A 19,152-nucleotide genomic window follows, 5' to 3' on the forward strand; every position below is an offset into this window, starting at 1 on the left:
TATGTCCCACCCAATTCAGAATCACACCAGCAAAACTGTAGTGAAATCCGTAGATTGTGACTTCATGGAAATAATTTTGATTTTATACCCTGGGGAACCACATGAGGGAGCACTTCTACCTTCCAAAAATGACATTCTCCTCAGGGGAATCCCCGAGAGTCTTCTTCACACTTCTGCACTGGGACTCCAAAGTGACCTGCCTTTCTCAGCAAACACAGATGAATAAAGTGTAGTAGCCCCCTGAATCTCACCAGTCAATCTTCTTTCTCTAACAGAAGACAAGGATCTGACACTTTGATTTCAATGTTTATTGCCCTGGCCCCAGAGCTGACACCGTAGCACTGAAGGACAAGGGGTAATGGGTATAAATTGAAACACAGGAAGTTTAATCTCCATGTGAGGAAAAGCTTCTTTCCTGTGAGGGTGTCAGAGCCCTGGAACAGGCTGCCCAGAGAGGCTGTGGAGTCTCCTTCTCTGGAGATCTTCAAACCCCACTTGGATGCCGCCCTGTGCCCCGTGCTCTAGGTGTCCCTGCTGGAGCAGGGGATTGGACTGGATGATCTCTAGAGGTCCCTTCCAACCTCAACCACTCTGTGATTCTGTGACATGAAGTGCTGTTTCTTTCACTAACCCTTTGGGTTATTATCATTCTGGATTTCAGTAGGATACATGGAACAAGATGGCAGGTGTTATCTAGCTACCCAGCCCCACAGGAGTCTCCCCCTTTAAACACTTTTTAAATGTATAAAGCAGGTTCTTTGCATGGATTTCTGGGACTGCTTGTGAAAACAGAATTGACCCAAACAACCACTTTGACATCTTGTTATCCACCCCAAATTCCCCATGGCACACCAATATGGCCAGCTGGCCATGTAGTATCTGGTAACAGCGTGATCTTTCAGGAACCAGCTCTTCTCTGTCTCCTGAGAATTCAGATACATGTACAGTTACCACTGCTGTTCTGGAGTCATATTCTTGCATTGGACGAGGCACAGGAAGCAGGCTGCCTCCTCTTCCTCCATGCATATGGTTGCCATTACTAGTGACTACCAGTGACACCAGCTTTATGGACCGTGGACCGTTGAGACAGGCACTGGCCACCATTTAGTTGTGGTTTATTTTGTGTTGTGTTTTTTCATTAATTACACTTAGTGTAAGAGGTACAGGCTGGTATTTGCAACCAGCAAGAGGCTTCTGGAGAGGTGCCCACCTATTGTACTCGCCAGCCCCATGAGATACCTGACATCTTTATTATGACACCAATTCTGTAGGGACAATTATTCATGAAACTATTTTAGGTATTTCTTAGATGTATGCATCATAGCTGGAAAAGAAATAACTAGTGTTACTGGACAACCCCCCAACCCCCCTTTTTTTTTTTAAACAGCAGTACTACTTCTAGTCTTTCATCTCCTGGTCAGTCACAAATTACTACACAATAAGGTTTTCTAACTGAGTTTCTAATTTTAACACACTCTTAGGCAATAAAACCTTCCTTTTCCTAATTCAGCCTCTTCCCTTTTTTTTTTTTTTTTTTTTTAAGATGTTGGCTTTTTGCATGAATTGGAAAAGTAATCACTTGACATGACTGATGAAACAGGCATGTTCCAAAATCAGTTAAGCCCCTCATCAGAAGGAAAAAAAATGCACACACAAAGTTGTTTCACAGAGAAATGAACTCAAGTAGCAGTACTGGTGATACAAGGCTATTTAAAGTTCTCCAGAAATTAAGGATAAATTAAGACTTGCAAATTATTGTCAGGCATCTCAGTTTTACTAGTAAGTGGGATGATGAGAATGGAAGCAATTCATTTTAATAAGTGGATGTTTGTGGAGAGATCTGTGGGGGGAAACATGTTTTGTAGCCATTTACTACCCCCCAGATGTCCTATGCAGATGCTGATGAGGAAGCTGGATTTTAAAAGAAAGGTAGATATAGCAAGATTGATGGGAACAATTTGTCAACAAGTATTGCTAGGGAGCATGCACAAGAGTTAATAAAACAAATTATACACCACATTTTCTTTTTAAACAAGCTTTAAATAGTCCATATTCAACAGAATCATGAGTTACAGACAAGAAATTTTTGCTGTCAAAGCACAGGATCAGTGTTTTTCCCCGTGTTTTTCCAAATTACACACTTAGGGGAAAAAAAAAAACAAATCCTAAATAATTTTAAAAATAAAATTATGCTAAAAAAGGCCAGTAGAAGAGACCAGTGAAATACATGAATAACTCATCAGAAGAATGTTAGCAAACAAAAACACCAAAAAAACACACAGGAGTGGACATAAAGGCTTTAAAGACAAAGATACTATGGAGATTAATTCAATATCCAACAGCAGAATGCATGGGCTTTATAATAAAATCTGTAATTCATGCATTTGAGTCTGCAAGTAATATATATTTAAAGCCATGTATTTAAATACCTCAGAGAAGACATCTGAACTCCTCCCCAGCAACATCAACCAGCTGCAGGAAAGAATTTAACCCAGGTATATTTGTTTTTATATACTGGCCTGATCCAAAAACACAATATGTAAAAAGGAACGAAGTGAAAGAAAGAAACCAGGTATTTTATCCGAGCTGCTTCAAGGCATCGAGACAAAGATCCATGCCCACTTTTTGGTAATTACAGTCATTGGAATGTTATGGCAGGAACAGCAGCGCAGACGGTTCTCCGCTGCGTTTCAGAAAGTTGCTCCAGGAAGAATGATCCAAGGGTTGAGTGGAGGAAAAGTAGAAATTAACCCCGTAGTACACAGATACATACATGGATGGCTCTTTTCACAAAAAAATAAGATAGCACTACTGAGTATGTGGCAGTATGGAGTGTGTATTAAGATACACAAGTGAAATCTGCTTGGGTCACCTTCACTCAGAGGGATAAGTCTTCTTAAAATATAATAATAATAATAATAATAATACTTCTTTATACTTGCCACTTGTTAGCAATTGTTTACATCGTAGAAAAATAGATAGTATTCTGTAACAAGAAATATAGTTACTTTGTTAAAATGGGATATCTTAAACCAGCTACTACTCTGTCATATAAAGAATTTCTAAACTGCAGAACAAAAATAGGTAATACTGAGTGCAAAACAGCCAGTGGTATACTTTGCATTGGTTTGAAACACTCGTTGACAGCTACTGTAATGATATATTCTGTACATAGAACTACAAAAGTCTTCATCTTTTAGAAGTGTTGGGGGGGGGGTTGATTTCCTTCTCTCTAGGTGGCAAATAAGTATTTAACCCAAGTAATTTTAAACTCTGGAAGTCAGAAGTAATTTCACAATCAATCTTCACTACCCTTGTCTTGCATTCTTTCCCCCATTCAGTGCAGCAGCACTTTACTTACGGCCAAAATCTCTCAAGTCAAACCAAGTTTAGACTTCAGAGATGAAAGCTTAGCTTATATGTTCACATTCTTTTAAAAAATCATTTCACTAATCTCCCATGTTTAATTTACACCAAAGAGAAACCTCAAAAGTCTTGTTTCATGCATTTCTCCATTCCTGTTGAAGACTGAAACCCAGTTCAGATGAAAACTCTTTGCCAACTGTGGGCATTAAATCTTAATGCTACGAAGCCAGATGATTCCAATGTAGAAGTCAGATTTTTCTGTGGTCTCTACAACAGTTCTGTATTTGAATAACTAATTCCTAGTGGCATTGGTAAAGGCATCATCAGTACACCATGAACACCACAAATTGAGGCAATATCCAAGCATCAAAAAAACAAAAACAAGCAGAAAGCACCCAGCGAAAATTGGTGAAACATTCTTAGTAGAGCAGAAATCTCTGTTCTCATCTCACACCTTTTCAACTTTGGTGGGGTCATATGTGTCTGAAAAAGACAAGAAAAACAGTATTAAGAACATTCTGAAATCTATTCAATGTCAATACGCGCAGAAAGACAGGGAAATGAGACATCTTTTTCCTAATATTTATTTTCAAAAAGAAGCTAATACTGAACTGACAGCCTTAAATAAGCACACTATGAATGCTACTCACATCAGTGTAACTGCATGCTACTCAGATCAAATGTATGGAGATATAATGCTTGAGTATAGAGGAAGGAATAAACAATTCCTTCTTGCAGATGCTTTGAGAAGGAAGGAGAGAGGGACATGAGGTTTGCTGTCTTTGGACGAGACACAGACAAGTAAATTTTGCAAGCCTCCTAGCGTGGTATTTAAGGCTACTTGAAGGAGTGATCATACAGCTCATTCACTGTGACCTTTCAGTTTGATTGCAGCCCTCCTCAGTTTGAAAACAACTCAGTGGACTACTGGAAAGCAAAGCACCTGTGTTACATCAGTATAGTTAGGCTGTCCCTCTCCAGGCTGCAAAACTGCATGGCATAGTTTGAATTTAATTCATTAAAGCATAGGCCTGTCATTTTTCTAGATTTTAACTTTTGATAGTTGAACTCTTGATAATTGAACTCTCAATAGTGCAGAGCACTTCACTTTTCCTGAATCCCAAAAGACACTTTTCTATCTATTTCTTTATTAGATTCTAGACATTTGCCATGATGTGAGCATCACATCTTTCATGCTTGGGACTTTGTGATATGATTGCAATGAAAGTTTAGCCCTGTGAGATCTGCATGCCCTCCACTGTCATGCACATCTGCCTTCCTCTAGGCATCGTGGAAGGCAACACAGTCATAGAGTGGAAGAACCAGAGCTACCCATGGAGGAGCCTGTAAGTGCACAAGGGCCTGGAAAAACTTGCACCGCAGCCTGTGTTACTGTGTGCTACTTGAAACTCTTATATAACTTTATAATGCAAACCTTAAAAGTCTCTCCCGCAGGCTGAATTCCCATAGCACTCTCATTTGAACAGTTGAGCATGAAAATAGTTGCACACATAAATATCACACTTAGGAGTAAAATGTTCACCCTGAGGACTTTCATGTAGATGTGAGCAACTCTCTTTATTCAAACAAGCATAAAAACTCTCACAGTGAAAACCTGACGTCTATGTGCAAGAGTCCATCTACAGCACCAAGGCTTATATCAAGGGAAGACTGGCCAAGAAATAGTTTATGGACTTGTCCCTAGTGACTGGATTATTTGTGCTGGATCCTTTATCCTTTCTCTTCCCAGTTTTCAAATTGTGAGGCCAGCCAAGAAAAGGGTCTGTGCCAGTAACACCTAGGTTTTCAGAACTTCTTATTGCAATGTAGCCTCTTCTGGTATTTCCAAACTTCATTGACAGACACCACGAGTGAGGAAAAAAGCAAAAAAGGGGAAAATAGCGTTGAGGGAATGTTCCAGGACAGTACTGCTGCTTTCTAAGTTTAATGCAATGGTTGCAGGGGAAGATCCCCCTGAAGCAGCAATGCTTTTATAATTTTATATGTTTTCCCATCTAAAATAAAAGAATGTAGAAAAATTCCGAACTGTTCTGCATGAAGCGGTGCTAAAAATAGAAATGGATTCATATTTCAGAAACCTGATTTTCCTAAGGCCTCCATGGCCCAATTTTCAGAACATTCATACTGACAGTTCACCTCAGAGTTGCAGGGACTCGCTCTTTCTGGGTGCCTGTGCTTGGCAGGGGCAGGGGGGTGACAGCGAGGATGGGTCTCAACACATGGAGAATCCACATGATTCAGTTTATTCCGTCTTACCTAACACCTTCAACATCTAAACCAAGGACACAGAGGGCCGGAGTGTCAGGAGGAATTCTGGCCGTGCCACATTTCGAGGGGTGCAGCACGAGAGTTCCAGCACAGATACACAAGCACGTATTCACAGTTTAGCTAAGCTCATTTGAAATGCTTTCTACAGAAACAAAAAACTAGATCAGCAGCTTCACAGAAAAAGTCTTCAAATAGCAAAGGAGAAAAGATTTTCATTACATTTATGAACAAGTTCTTCTAACGACAGTATTTGCATAGTAAGATCAGCCTCTTGTGCTGAGTGTCTGCACAGCTCTTCTATGGAGCGATGCCTGTTCACCTGCCAGGCAGCAACAGGTAGAAGTCTGTTTCTGCTAAGGCTACTAGTCCCTGTGATGGGCCCCAGCTGTGATTATAAGACTATCACTACATTTCACTCCAAACAGAATGGATTTTAGCTACATATACTCTTTAAAATCAATAAATGCAGTGGATTTCCAGGATTAGTTCTTATTTTGGCTTCCCATGGTACCAGTGACCTATTTTGGAAGTTGGGGGAAGTTCACAGAGACACACACAACACCAGGCCCTTCTACAAACACGGATCTCAGTCCTGCCCTTTAAGCTGAAGATGAGGATCTTGTGGCTGTCAACAATCCAGCTCTTATTGGCCATGAGGAAGGCAATGCAGGAGATTCCTTTGTGCCCCTTGCGAGTTCATGTTTTCCTTGTGGTACAAGATGTATGCAGCCCAAAGAATGAGTCACGCTAGCCCATCATGGGGAAGGCTGTCCCTGTTGCAAGGGAACTGTCCCAGTGGGAACACACTTTGCAGAATACAAGCTTGGCAGTCAGTAAGAGGGATAAATTTAGACCTAATTTACTGCAGAAAAATTCCAAGTTCAATTCTCCAGTAAAATGCACACAATCTGTTTTGATACATCCCTGAAGTCATTGTCACCACAACAGTTATTCTCCAGCAGAAATCTCAAGAGAGGAAAGCATATGAGATACATTTGGAGCATACTAAACATGATTGGGTACAAGGAAGCTGATTTGGCCTGTTTAGAAAATCTGGTCTAGAGAATACAATTTTTGGGCAGAAAGACACACACCTGTGGGGCGCAGAAATGGTCACAAAAGGAAAGGCTGCAAAAAAATGGGAGTCAATATTTAAAATTCATACAATCATTTCTCTTTGGGAGGAAATAAATAAATCCATTTTAAAGTATGCTTGCTTTATTTTCAGTGGCTCTGTAATGGAAATCTGTAAACAGATTTATATTGATGGGGTTTAATGAATAGCTAGTGTAAATTTCAAGGTACAGTGTCAGCTGTTATAGAGAGGATTGGAAAAACAAGGGGGAGATTAATACTACAATTTAACAACTTTCACACCATACATTTGCTCGCTCTAATTGATTTAATGTACTGGATAGGTGGCCTGGGAGATTTATCCCTTTACATAAATCTATGACAACAACTTGTTTCTAGTGGTTCAACACACTGTCATATGAAAACTGTCTCAGACAGAACAGCTGAAGTTACATTGAGGATGAATATGGCTATGTAAGTTTACATGCTTACAGCTTGAGACAAAAAAAGGGACAAAAGAAAAGAAAAAAAAAGTTGTTCAGTGAAAAAAGTATGTATAGTATGTATCCATTTAAGTGTTAGAGCAGGAAAATGGGGTATTCAGGGACAGGCTATGATTATATCACCATGTGTCCCCAAATGCTGGCACAACAGTGACTATCTCTGAACTCTGCTTTTTTAAGCAGGCAGTTCTCTGAAACAATTAGACAGAAATAAGACCTTGGGGAATGCTCCAGTCTCTGTGAATGAGTTTCAGTATTAAAAGTTAAGTTTTACAGTAACATTTCCTAACATGGGATTAGAAAACATTCATGTTGTCTCTTCCACATGAAGAACAAAGACGGTGACAACCAGATGGGGGTAGTAGCCTGTTGCTATTTGAGTAGAATTATTTGATCATAGAAAATAATGATCATTGCATTATCATGTACATTATTATGATATTACAAACATCATTACATAATAAAACAGTACCCACTTGGATCTCATGTAACAAGGACTTACCTAAACAAACATCTCTGCCAATCTTCTTGTCCATTCCACCTAAGTATCCATTTTCACTGAGAGAGATAACACGCTTGGAAACACCCCCTGAGCTTGCCGATTTGCTTCCCCTCTCCTCTTGTACCCTTGACAGCTTCTCCTCATCCATGTCCTCTATGGAGTCTGCATTTTTAATGCTCAGACGTCTCATGCGCGACACGGAGTCAACTTCCTTCATTCGCACTAAGCGGTCCATGGCAGTCCGGCTAGGTGGAGAAGTGAGTTTGCCTTGGAGTGTCTCTATCACTTTTGAGGTGCTTCTCACTCTCTTTTCTGAATGCTGATATGCAGCTGACTTGCATGACAAGTTTTGGTCCTCACCTTGGCTGGGACCTGCAGGTTGTTCAAAAGCTTGCTTGGTTATCTCAGTTTTAGCACTGGCTTCTTGGTCAGTGGTCTGGCATTCATCAGGGTATAAAGATCGGCCTCCGTCTCCAACAAAGAGCGCGCTTTCTGTCCAGCCGCACTTTCGTCTTCCTTCATAAGAACTATCTTTTTTTCCTTCTTGGCCACTTACTGTGCTACCCACTGATGAGTCAAAGTCCTGGGCACCATTAGCAGGGCTGACACCTGAGTGGAGCCCAACTCTATCATCAGGAAGGAGAGATTCCACTGCTATCTCTATGCCTAAAATCCTTGCAGCTCTATCCTGCAGTGACTCGTTTGGAGGGATTTCCACTGCTTTTACATTTGAAGAATGTTCGGAATTGTTAACAGTAGGTCCTGAGGCTGTATCAAGGCCCACGGACCTCAGGTCTGGCTCAGAGTGCCCTTGGTTCCTTTTTGTTAATGACAAGCGTACTATCGTGCCTCTCTCCAGGACGGCATCATTTCTGGGAGTTGTGCTTATGTTCGGTTTAACAAATTCTAGGTAATTTTGATATTCGTTCATCTCCTTTAAGTCAGTGTTATTGAAAGGATTACTTTCATGACATGAACTGCTCGGGCTACTGGACAAAACTCTCTTGAGAGGACCCACACTAACTAGCTGTTTGTTTGTGCTGCTCTTGGCTTCCTCTTTTCTTATTTCTGTTATCAGACTTCCATCTGCTGGCCTGACTACTTCACTACTCTCTCTTGGCTGCAAAGATCCCACACAGCTCTGCGGATCACCATACTCTGTCCCCATACTCCAACTTTCAGACTTACTTTTAACTCTCCCTGACTTAAACACAGGAACATCTGGCACGATGATTTCCAGCTGCCCACCATGTCTTGGTTCCCTGTTTGACTTTTCATTTCTGGATGCCCTTCTCTTTGTAAGGCCACATTCTTGTGGAGAAGCTGCAGCACTTTCTGAGTCTTCTTCACTACTTGTGCTCTCTTCCTGTTCTTGCAATTCCTTGTTAAAACTTTCTAGCTCACTTATTACATCCCAGGGGCGGCGACTTACAGGTTTCAGAAGGAACTGGCCAAACAGCTCTTTACTGTTGCAGGGAGCACTTGCTTCTCCCTTAACTATATCACCCTTGGAAAGCAGGCTAGTTTCCTTTTCCTGGGCACGCATATTCCTGCTGGGCCCAGAAGGCTGGCTCTGATGTGCCTTTGGCAAAGGGGCCTGAGGGACAGAGATGGCAGTCCTTGAAAATGCACTGTTGCTAGACTGACTGAGGTACGTCTGACCTTTCATGCTGTAAGCACTCGCTGTGCTGTTCCTCTCATCAGAAAGTGACCGTGGCTGTTTTGACCCTATTGTGGACGCTGTGCATCCTATGAGCTTCGGAGCTTGCATTTTACTACTACTGGGTTGCCCAGGTTTTGTACCATGGAAGAACTGTGGGCTTTTAGGTTCTTCAGTGAAACTGGTCTGTGTCTGCTGGTCTTTGTACTGATCACCTGGCCAGGAGCCAGAATATTTAAGCTCTCTGTGTTTTGTAGGCTGAATAAATCTGAGGTCATTCATTTGTTTGAACTCTTCTGGTCTCCACAGCTCTTGTTTTTGTAACTCATTTTTATTGGTCATGTTTCCTGTAAGTGCTTGTAACTCCAAGTCCGTTGAAGACATACTTAAGAGACTTTGTTCTTGCAAAGCCCCATTGTTATCAAACCCATTCTTATCAGGGCTCTGGGTTATGTTGTTGTTCCTATCTGTATCTGGCAGATTTGATTCTGATTTAACTGGGATGGAGACCAAACAAAATATAGTTTCATTCATTTTTTTCTTTGAACTTTTTTTGCTCTGCATCCCAGTCCCAGGTTCAAACTTTTTCACTTTTGTAACAGTTTCACAGGTGCTATCCATATGTGAATTTCTTACAAAGAGTTTGCCTTTTGTGTATTCTGCACTTCCTTCATTACGAGGACTGTGGTTAGTTGCACTATAACTGTCTCTTTGGTCAGACAAGGCACAATTTTTCTGATCTTGGACGGATGGTGCCAACCATCTGTTGTTACTGTGGGTGGAACTGTCAGAAGTTCTTTCTCCCTTTACAGAATTAGAGAAGTTTGATGCATCCAAAAAGGCACTGTTGTTATGTACTCCAAGATCTCTATCTTGCAAAGTCCCGGAACTGGGATTACATGCACTGTCAGTGTGTTTAGCGTTCTCCTGGAGACCTTCTGGTGGTGCGATTTTAATATGTCGTATTCGAGGATCATCAAAAGGAATATACTGAACAGAACGTAGATAGTCGGCAGGGTGCCTCGTATGGCTTTGCTTTCCATGAGAAAGATGGTTTTCTTTGCAAGGTTCACCCACTGCTTCAAAAGCATTTGTGGCTGGTCGTTGGCAGGTGACAGCCCTTTCTGCAGAATTCTGCTGATCACTGTTAGCGTACGCATCACTGTTAGGCACTTCATTGAGGGAATGTGGAGTCACACTTTGGTGAAGTGGGGATTTGTAAGACGGAGGAGGTACATAGACCGGGGGCTCCAAAGCAGAGTCTTGAATGCAACCGTCTTGCCTTGGCTCATTAACTTTGGCTAAATAGGAAATAGGTTCATTTTTTTGATAGTGGTCCTGAAAAGCACTGGTTTCTGCAGATGTCCTCGTTTGCCGCTGCAGTTCATAGGATGGAGGTTTCAGAGGTCTTCCGTACTTGGGTTTTGCCAGTGGTAGGAAATGGGCTCCTGTTTCTTGGTGTTTGGTCGATTCCAAAGTTATTCTGTTTGGGGGATAAGACGGTGTCCTAGTTCCACTGAGAGAGCTGTTACTGTTGGTCAGGGAGGGCATTTCCACACACCGCAGGCTCTCTGGTGAAAGAACTCTTGGCAATGACTGTGATTTCCCTTTGTTATGCGTGGTCAACACGTTGTCTCCCAGAGTCAATGTGTACAGATCTTGAAGCAGTTTCTCCCTGTCACCATCTGACATTTGCCTTCCTATTTTTTTGGGTTCATTCCAGTTTTCCATTCTTAAACTTTGCCATTTGCAGTCACCAGGCACTTTACAGCTCTCTTGCAAACCACTTCTTGCATACTCTGGTCCTGCTCCTACCTTGAGCTGAGTTTCTTTAGCATGTCTGTGTGCCCCGTGGGCTGGGGACGGTCCTTTCATTTCAGAGCCTCCTTTGTGGGAGTAGCCCAATAACACACTAAAGTCTTGTCCTCTTCTTCTCCAATAGGCAAGATCTTTATCCGTCTTGGGCTGGGAAGACCATGTTAATTGAGGCCTGTCATCAACCCTGAAAAAGAAATGCAGTGTCACAGGCAATTTATACAGATGTCCTTTCTTTCCCTTATGGGTAATTCTGTTAGGAGGTCACATGTTGAGTTATGCCAATGGGATTTCTGTAATCTGCTCACAACCAGAAGATGTTATGATTTTAATGAGAGGATTTAAAAGTCAATCACTAATATGAGCAAAGGAAGGGTGAAGGAACCTATACTCTGCTTGCATGTTGTTAGCTATGCAAAGCTGCTAGGAGGAGAAATAAAGTACATACAGTTTTGGCCTGTGCAACACATCCATCCCTCTTCAACGGACACTAGTAAAACAGAAATGATTACCTTGAACTGATTTCTGCACTCTGTTACATCAAAATCTATTGACTTCACTGGGACTACAGTGGTGGAGAAATTTAATAAGCACTTGAAGGTAAAAAGCAGAGGATAGGGAGAATGGTAGAGGGCTAATTCATAAGATATGTTCTGCAAAAGTATGATTTGCATCATAGTACAAGGACTGAAACTGAACATGTTATTTCCTACTTTGATGCTTGTTCCTTTCTAAGGAAACAAATTTCTTTAAAGTGTTTAAATAAAATAATGCATACCACAAACACAGTTAAGTATTAGTATGATTCTGAGTAAGATGGAGCTGATATTTAAAATCTAAAGTACCTCAAAAGAAATATAAGATTTTTAATTAAAAAGGGATTAACTCCAACAATGCATCACTAAATTATGAAAGAGAGCAAACATTTTATTGCAAACAAAAAATTCAGAACAGAGATTTACATTAATAGAATAGGTGCTTCATATGTTCTGAACAGACTATAAATTATTTTATATATTACTGCTGAGTAAAATTGGTACCTTTTTATATAAATAATTAATATTCTATTTGAACCATTTTCTGTTATTCTAGTATCTAATGTGTCCAACAACATAACTGCCATTACACTGCGTAGCTGCCACCAGTGTAAGACTGGAAAGAAAAATCAAAATTGACATAAATAGGACAAGTATGTAGATAAAGCCTAAGAATTTCTTCCTTTTCCCTCAGTCTCAAGGTATAAAAAGTTTCATCTGGCTTTTTTTGGTAAAAAACAATCATTTATTTAAATACTATTTTATGAAAGCATAATACAGTTCAAAATCGCAGAATCAAAATTAAGCAATCCAGATTCATAGCCCTGTTCCTTTTTGTTAACATGTACTAACTTCATCCTACAAATATGAAAATTAAAAAATATTAACTAACTGGGACAGGATGCATCTTGTTCCTGTTAAAACCACTGGATTAAGATTTAACATCTGAACAAAACATTAAAAATTCTGTCTATGAAACACCAAGTACAGTTCAACTGCTGAACCCCAGGAAGTAACAGAAGTCTTCATTGATCAGTGAGATAAAACAGGACAACTCTTGTATTGGAAAGTTGATTGCGGTAATGAGGAACATTACTATGCCTCTCGGCATGCAGAAGCAAGCAACTGAACAAATGCTGCCTTCTTCTGAGATTATCAAATCTACCTTTTCATCTCCCTCTCATGCTGTTATGGCGCCGTTTGTATCCGTGTTTACAGAAAGAGGTGAGAAACAGGCTTTAGCAATAGCAAAAAGGGAATGGAGAGATTTCTCTTTCTGTTCTACCAGATCTACTAGGAACACAAAATATCTTGTGTGATTTTATCAATCATTGGAAAAGGGTCTATAAAAATCCCAGAAACTACAGAGTCATAGTTTACAACATCAGAAGAATTCATTATAACTACTTAGCTTGATATCCTGCTTAACACATGCCATCAGGCTTCTCTGAAATCTGGCCTGTTTCAATGGCATCACATCTTTTAGAGAAACATATAAAAAGCTAATTTTAAAATTTCCATTGATGGAGAAACTATCACAATTGTTGCAAAGGTTAATCCACAATAAAAACAAAACAAACCTCTCCAAACTAAATATAAAGTGAAAACAAATTCTTATCCAGCCAAATATAAAAAACATTGAGGAAAGTAGGCATGGCAAACAATAATACTGAGTTTTGCAACAGTAGAGGAATGAAATGGTCTAGCTATTTAAACAGTTTAATAGGAAATTGGTAATAGATAAAAGTATTGCTAGACTCTTTCCTAGGAAGCCACTAAAAACAAAGAGTTTTTGTTAGTTTGTTTTTTTAAATGAACAAACAAAAGTCAAGTTCAAATAGTCATTGTACTAAATTAGCCATAAGTTAGGATGATCTAGCTTCAGTTACAGAAAGTTTATTCCTGCATATTTTAAAGTTGTTTAAAGGATTACAATTCCTTTAAAAGATTAATAACTAGGCTATAGAAATAAACTTCTAAATGTGATATAAACCACCCTGTGACCTGTACCATGTCACGAGTGCAAAGCAAGAGTAGAGAGGACATTTAAAAGGAGGCTTTTAAAACTTTTTTTTCTATAATATATTCATAAAGCAGAGAATCTCTCCAACTGCAGGTTCAGACTCTTTCCTGGTCCTGCTAAGCTACTGGAGAGGAAGCCAATGCACCGTGCAAGGGGAAGGGGATGCTGCGGTCTCCTCAGGGACTCTCTCATTTGACTCCAGGCCAAAGATTCCTGGATTCCTCTCCAGAGTGGTGAGGGGACTACCCAGGTGCCCGCAGCCAGCACGTGAGCTGGAGGACCTCCTTGGACAAGGCATGAGCCTTGAAGAGTAACCACATGGACAAGCAGTTCCTCCCAGGAAAACATCACTTCTAGGCCCTGCAGTCCTATAAAATGGTGGATAGGTGGAAGGGGAAGCATCCAGGCATGCTAAGTTCAAAATATTTGACTACTGAGAATTTCCACCTTATCCCTTGGCACTGATACAGGAAGAAATGCATATGCAGAGACAACAGCCTGCAAGTGCTTCACAGCTACCTCTCTACCAGTGACTGGCATAGTCCATGGGACTAACCAGGAAGATTTGAACCCTCTGAACTCTTTTCTAAAATGTCTGCTTTTAAGGAGATGTCACATTTGCGATGTAACAAAATGCAATGAATTGGTTTGATATACAATTAATCTAATGAAAAAATTGTTTTATGAATAAACTATTGCTAGTTTTCTATGAATTTTAGGCCTTTTCAAGAAACTAGGCCATGAGTCCTGCCCTGTGCTGGCTGCATCTCCCTGAGCAGCAGCAATGGGACAAAAACGTCTTCTGCCCCCGGGTGATGCTGGACTAGCAGGACCTTACATGACCAGTGTAATGGCAACAGAAGAACAGGAGCACAGCACAGGCTGTGAAGTCAAGACCCTGTAGAATGAAGCCACTTTTGTGTTACCCAGCAATGCCACGGAAGCTTCTGTCTTGTTCCTGGCTCCCATTGGGGAAGCCATAAGAACAGGGTACCCTCGTGCTCTGGATGCACAAGCTGCTGGTGCCAGGTGAGTCTGAGCCCAGAGCAGAGGCACCATTAGAAACTTCCAGGATTTGGCAGCAAGGGGTGTGATTTTCGGAGAACGGTTCTGGCAATTTCTGTTCTTTTTTTGGATCCTGTCCTTATATAAACTTGCTGTCAACACTTTGAAACATCAGTAGAGTTTTCTAACTTTTCTAGAGTAGGTAGTTTCATTAATGGAAGTATCTCCTTATGCTGAAATTTGCTAGCTCCCAACCTAGTCCCACCTTCATCTGCCTTCCTCCCATGCAAAAACTAAGCACAGGGCATGTCTGTTCTTTGTCTTCCACTCAGAAGAGAAGCCGGAGGTAGCTCTCCTATGGATCTGCTCCCATCTACCTTTAGGGTGAGCTTCCCAGTTTAATTTGCCTCACTGAAACCTTGAAAGCCACTACTTGGAAGTCTCCTAATACTTAGTGAAACAAGGACTGCCCTCAGACCACCTCCAAACCCCATCCCACAGCCTGCCTCAAGAGCATTGGGATGGAACAAGAAGCCAATACGAGCAGGGCCTCTTGCAGGACCCACACACAGCTGTGGCAAAGCTGCTCTGCATCATCCCCCTGGCTATTACGAAACAGGCTCAGCTCTGCAACCTGTCTGTGAAGGCATTAATAAAGTGCGTAACCGCTTTTTATTATTTTCTGTGGCTTTGTTGAGGGTGAGTACGTCTTTGACATCCAGCACTTTGAGCACGGTGTGCGGCACAGCTAATTGCCACTGCTGACTAGTCTGAGTCATTCTCTCAATTCTCTTTCATGGACCTGGTCAAGGTCTGTGAAACTAGACAGGTTAGTGACTACCTCTTTTGGTTTTCTCATGACACAAAAAGTCTGCTAAGTTGACAAGGCGACATCACTACATCCTGTGTGTGCTGGCCACTGTGCCGCATGTCCTGGTCAGTGGATGGACTAGAGACAGGTTGGTGCAGAAGTTGGTGCTGAAGGTCAGGCTAATTACAAAGTATTAATTAGATCAGTTGCTAAACAGAGAAAGCCCAAGCAAACCTCTCAGCAAATTGTCACCAGTTGGAAGCTTTTAAGAGGCTGATCTAGAAAAAGAAGCTGGTTATATGAAGTCTGTTAAGTCCAAAAAACACTGTACTTGTTACATGCTCCCCCTTGGGTCCAAATTTTCTTCAAGGCTCTGAAATAGCTCTGCAGTTCTGTCCCAGTCTAAGAGCAAGAATCTGTTTACCAGGATGATCCAGAAACCAGACAGAGTGAGATGAAAATCCCTGATGATGATCCCCATTCATTACAGGTCTGCCCATAACAGGCCTAAATCCCTGTGTGTTCTCACCACAAAAAAAAGAAAAAAAAAAAGAAAAAAAAACACAGTTTCTTTCATTCTAAAGCAATTCACCTTTGCATGACCACCTCCTGCCTCAGATCCTGCCCTGGGCAAGGGGAAGCTTGAATCTATCCTCAGAGAGCATGAAGGCAGAGCCTGGCGTTATCACTGTGGAGGCTGCCAGCTTGAACACAGGTTTTTGCAGCACTGGGCTTGCAGATATTTTGACTCCATCTCACCCAAAGAATCTCACCCTTCCTTGCAGTAACAGCAGGACAACTCAAGGAATGCTCTCTGATGCATATCCATAGACTTAAGAAAAGGAGAGCTGATATAAAGCTTTTCCTCTTTCATAACTTTTACTACATTGCAAGAGTTCCCAATAGGGTCACTATGAATTAGTGCTGTGCTAATAGTAAAAAAAAAAAAAAAAAAAAAAAAAAAAAAGAGTTCTGGTTTTGTTAAAGGGTGACAAAATTATTTTCAGTGCAAGATTTTGTTCCCTATTTTATGGGGAAAAGTTGCTTTTAAAAACCAGGATCTAATATTTAACTGCACTGTGGGCTGACAGATTCCACCCCGGCACTTTGAGAGGTTAGCGAGAGACATTTAAACTGTCACAGAGGATTATTTTGCAATGTACTTCCCAGCCTACACTTAACAGTTATAGATACCTTTGCCACATCTCAAGCGTGGCAAGAGCCCACACAGCAGTGACACGCTGCAGATTTAACGGCAGAGGCGGCAGCCTTCCCACCACCACCACGCGCTCAAAACGTGCTCGGCCTCCCAGGATGTGGGAGCTACAGCTGCTTCCACCCTTGCACAGCCATACTTCATTCACACTGTTTTTTCCCTGCGCTGTAAACTCTGCTCCAAGGCCAAGGGCCACCTTCTTCCTTCACAACATGTATGCCCTGTTTTCCTACTTTCCTCTTTTTGTTAATCTTTCAGAATATTTTCTCATTGTTTTCTGCTCTACCTAACTCAAAGAACATCATAATTTCCTTATCATAATGGATTTTCCTTATGATTTTCTTTCTTTTCCACGCTTTAAAATGTGTGTCCTCTCCTTCCTGCTCCAGCAGTAACCCACCTGCACTAGGCAGGGTCCCACCTGGAACAGGGAGAACATTACACACCACGGTTGCCACTTGTGGCCCTAACGCTGCCCTACAGCGCACACGTTTGCTCTTCCTGTTATTCTCGCTGGCAACAAGCAATCATTTCTGCTCCAGGCCAAGAGGCCTGAAGCTTGCAAGGAGAAGAGATACGAAGGCAAAGAGCAGATGAGACCATGTCTTTGCCAATGTGTTTCTGAAGGTCTGCACATGGGGGCAAGACCCCAAGGCTATGGTGTTTTGCCCTGCTTGCAGTTTCCAGCCCTTTCTACAGGAGGAAGGGGCTTTTCCGCATAAAGCATCATCATATTTGGGCTTGCTTCCAGCACGGCCTTAGCCCCTTTCCTTTGTTCAGATTTAGCACCGCAATAGCTGCAAAACAATGACCACGGCCGGGCTGGATACACACAGCTCTTCCTGCCCCGCGGGCCCCAGTTCAAGTGCACGTCCTTCGCAACAAGCAAGCCCCGGTTGTACGAGCGCTTTTTATGAAGTGACGACAACAGCTTCCATTGCATTTGAGCTGTTTTAAAAAGAAACATACAGGCACCTTCTCATGTTTACTCCATGAGAACTGCCTTAAAAAAAAAAAAAGTATGCAGGAACACCCACAGAGAGCTGCACACAGTCTACAGTAAAAATCATGGCGTGTATGTGACAGAAGAAGCAGTTTTCATTTTTTTAACTATTTTTTGGAAGGAAGAGCTTTTGTCCCATTTCTTCAGCACTTGCAGTGAGCTTTTCCAAACCTGCCAGAAGGCTTTCTAATACAGACCATATTAATAAATTAAATTTTCCCTACACCTGGCAATTTTCCACCATCCCACTATTCTAAAGGCTTTGCTCTCCCCAAAAGTGAATGGACACACCACTCCTTTGCATGGACTTGGAGTAAATGGAGATGGTCATGTGCATGGAAGCAGAAAAAGATCATGAGAAGATGGTATCAGAGGTTAGGGTCATGATTAGTTATGTGCCAGAACCACAAGGAAGAGAAAGCAAAGCCATGGCATGATGCTGAAACTTACCCCCCTTCTGAAGAATGAAAAGTGGACAAACCCTGAAGGCCATGGTAGTAACCAGGACCCGCTTGCCTCCCTTGGCTCCCATGGCTGCTTTCGGTGCTGCTGGAGTTGCTTTTTGCCAGAGGTCTCTTGCTGTAAGCACTGGCTCTTGATTCTGTCTCAAATCCATTCAGCACTCTCTGACCAGGTCTATTCCCTGTGATTTCATGCCGGTATCCATCATATCTGTTCTCATATGAAACAGGAGGATTTTTTGACAATTTGTATCCGTGAGAAATCAGGAGGTCCTCGACACTGAACATATTGTGCTGGTGTCACTCACAGCTGTGCCATCAGAAAGCTCTTTCCAACAGGATCCATCACTGGAAAAGAAACATAAAACTGCTTTAAACATGGAAAGACATCCTTGCTCAACTGCTAGGCTGCTGAAACCAGGTTTCATCCCCCGGCCTCAGTCTTCCACCCCTGTAATAAAATATATTAAATAAAGTGCATGCAGATGCCGATGAATCATGTGCTGACCTTCCCTGACAATACACCTACATTTATTGAGGGAAGGAGCAGATGCCGTGCTGCTGCTGAGTCAGTCCATTTCACTGAAGAATTCAGTGATGATTGCAGCTTTCAGTTTTCACTAAGTGAGCTCAAAAGATCTTTGCACCAAAGGTAAGAACACAATCTGAGTCAGGCATTTGCTTAAAAACAGTTTTTCTCCAGTCATGGGGAGAGGTTTTGGCTAGCTGTGGGAGGAGGGGCTAGATTATACAGCCTCTCCCTACAGTTCTGCATATTCCAACCAGGAAAAAAATCACATGAACAAGGACAAAAATATGCATGAGAACAAAAATTAATTATGCTACCACATGAGAAGCCCAGGTAATGTCATGTAATGCCCCATTTAA

At 41.6% G+C, this 19,152-nt stretch overlaps 1 protein-coding gene across 2 annotated transcripts in view; it reads right to left on the reverse strand.

Moving 5' to 3' along the window:
* Positions 1-2,168: 2,168 nt before the first annotated feature.
* Positions 2,169-19,152, reverse strand: part of JCAD (junctional cadherin 5 associated) — a 64,100-nt gene continuing 47,116 nt past the window's right edge. For both annotated transcript variants that reach the window (XM_088533989.1, XM_088533990.1), the window contains exons 2-4: positions 18,254-18,612; positions 7,735-11,396; positions 2,169-3,849 (exon numbers count right to left, since the gene is read on the reverse strand). In XM_088533989.1, coding sequence (XP_088390115.1) covers positions 3,815-3,849; positions 7,735-11,396; positions 18,254-18,552 — 3,996 coding nt within the window. In that variant the 5' untranslated portion in view covers positions 18,553-18,612 and the 3' untranslated portion in view covers positions 2,169-3,814. The remainder of the gene's footprint in view (positions 3,850-7,734; positions 11,397-18,253; positions 18,613-19,152) is intronic.

Source organism: Tinamus guttatus, unplaced genomic scaffold, assembly GCF_059628265.1.
Source record: "Tinamus guttatus ecotype Peru unplaced genomic scaffold, ASM5962826v1 Tinamus_guttatus_pri_ptg000530l, whole genome shotgun sequence".
Taxonomy (NCBI): Eukaryota; Metazoa; Chordata; class Aves; order Tinamiformes; family Tinamidae; genus Tinamus; species Tinamus guttatus.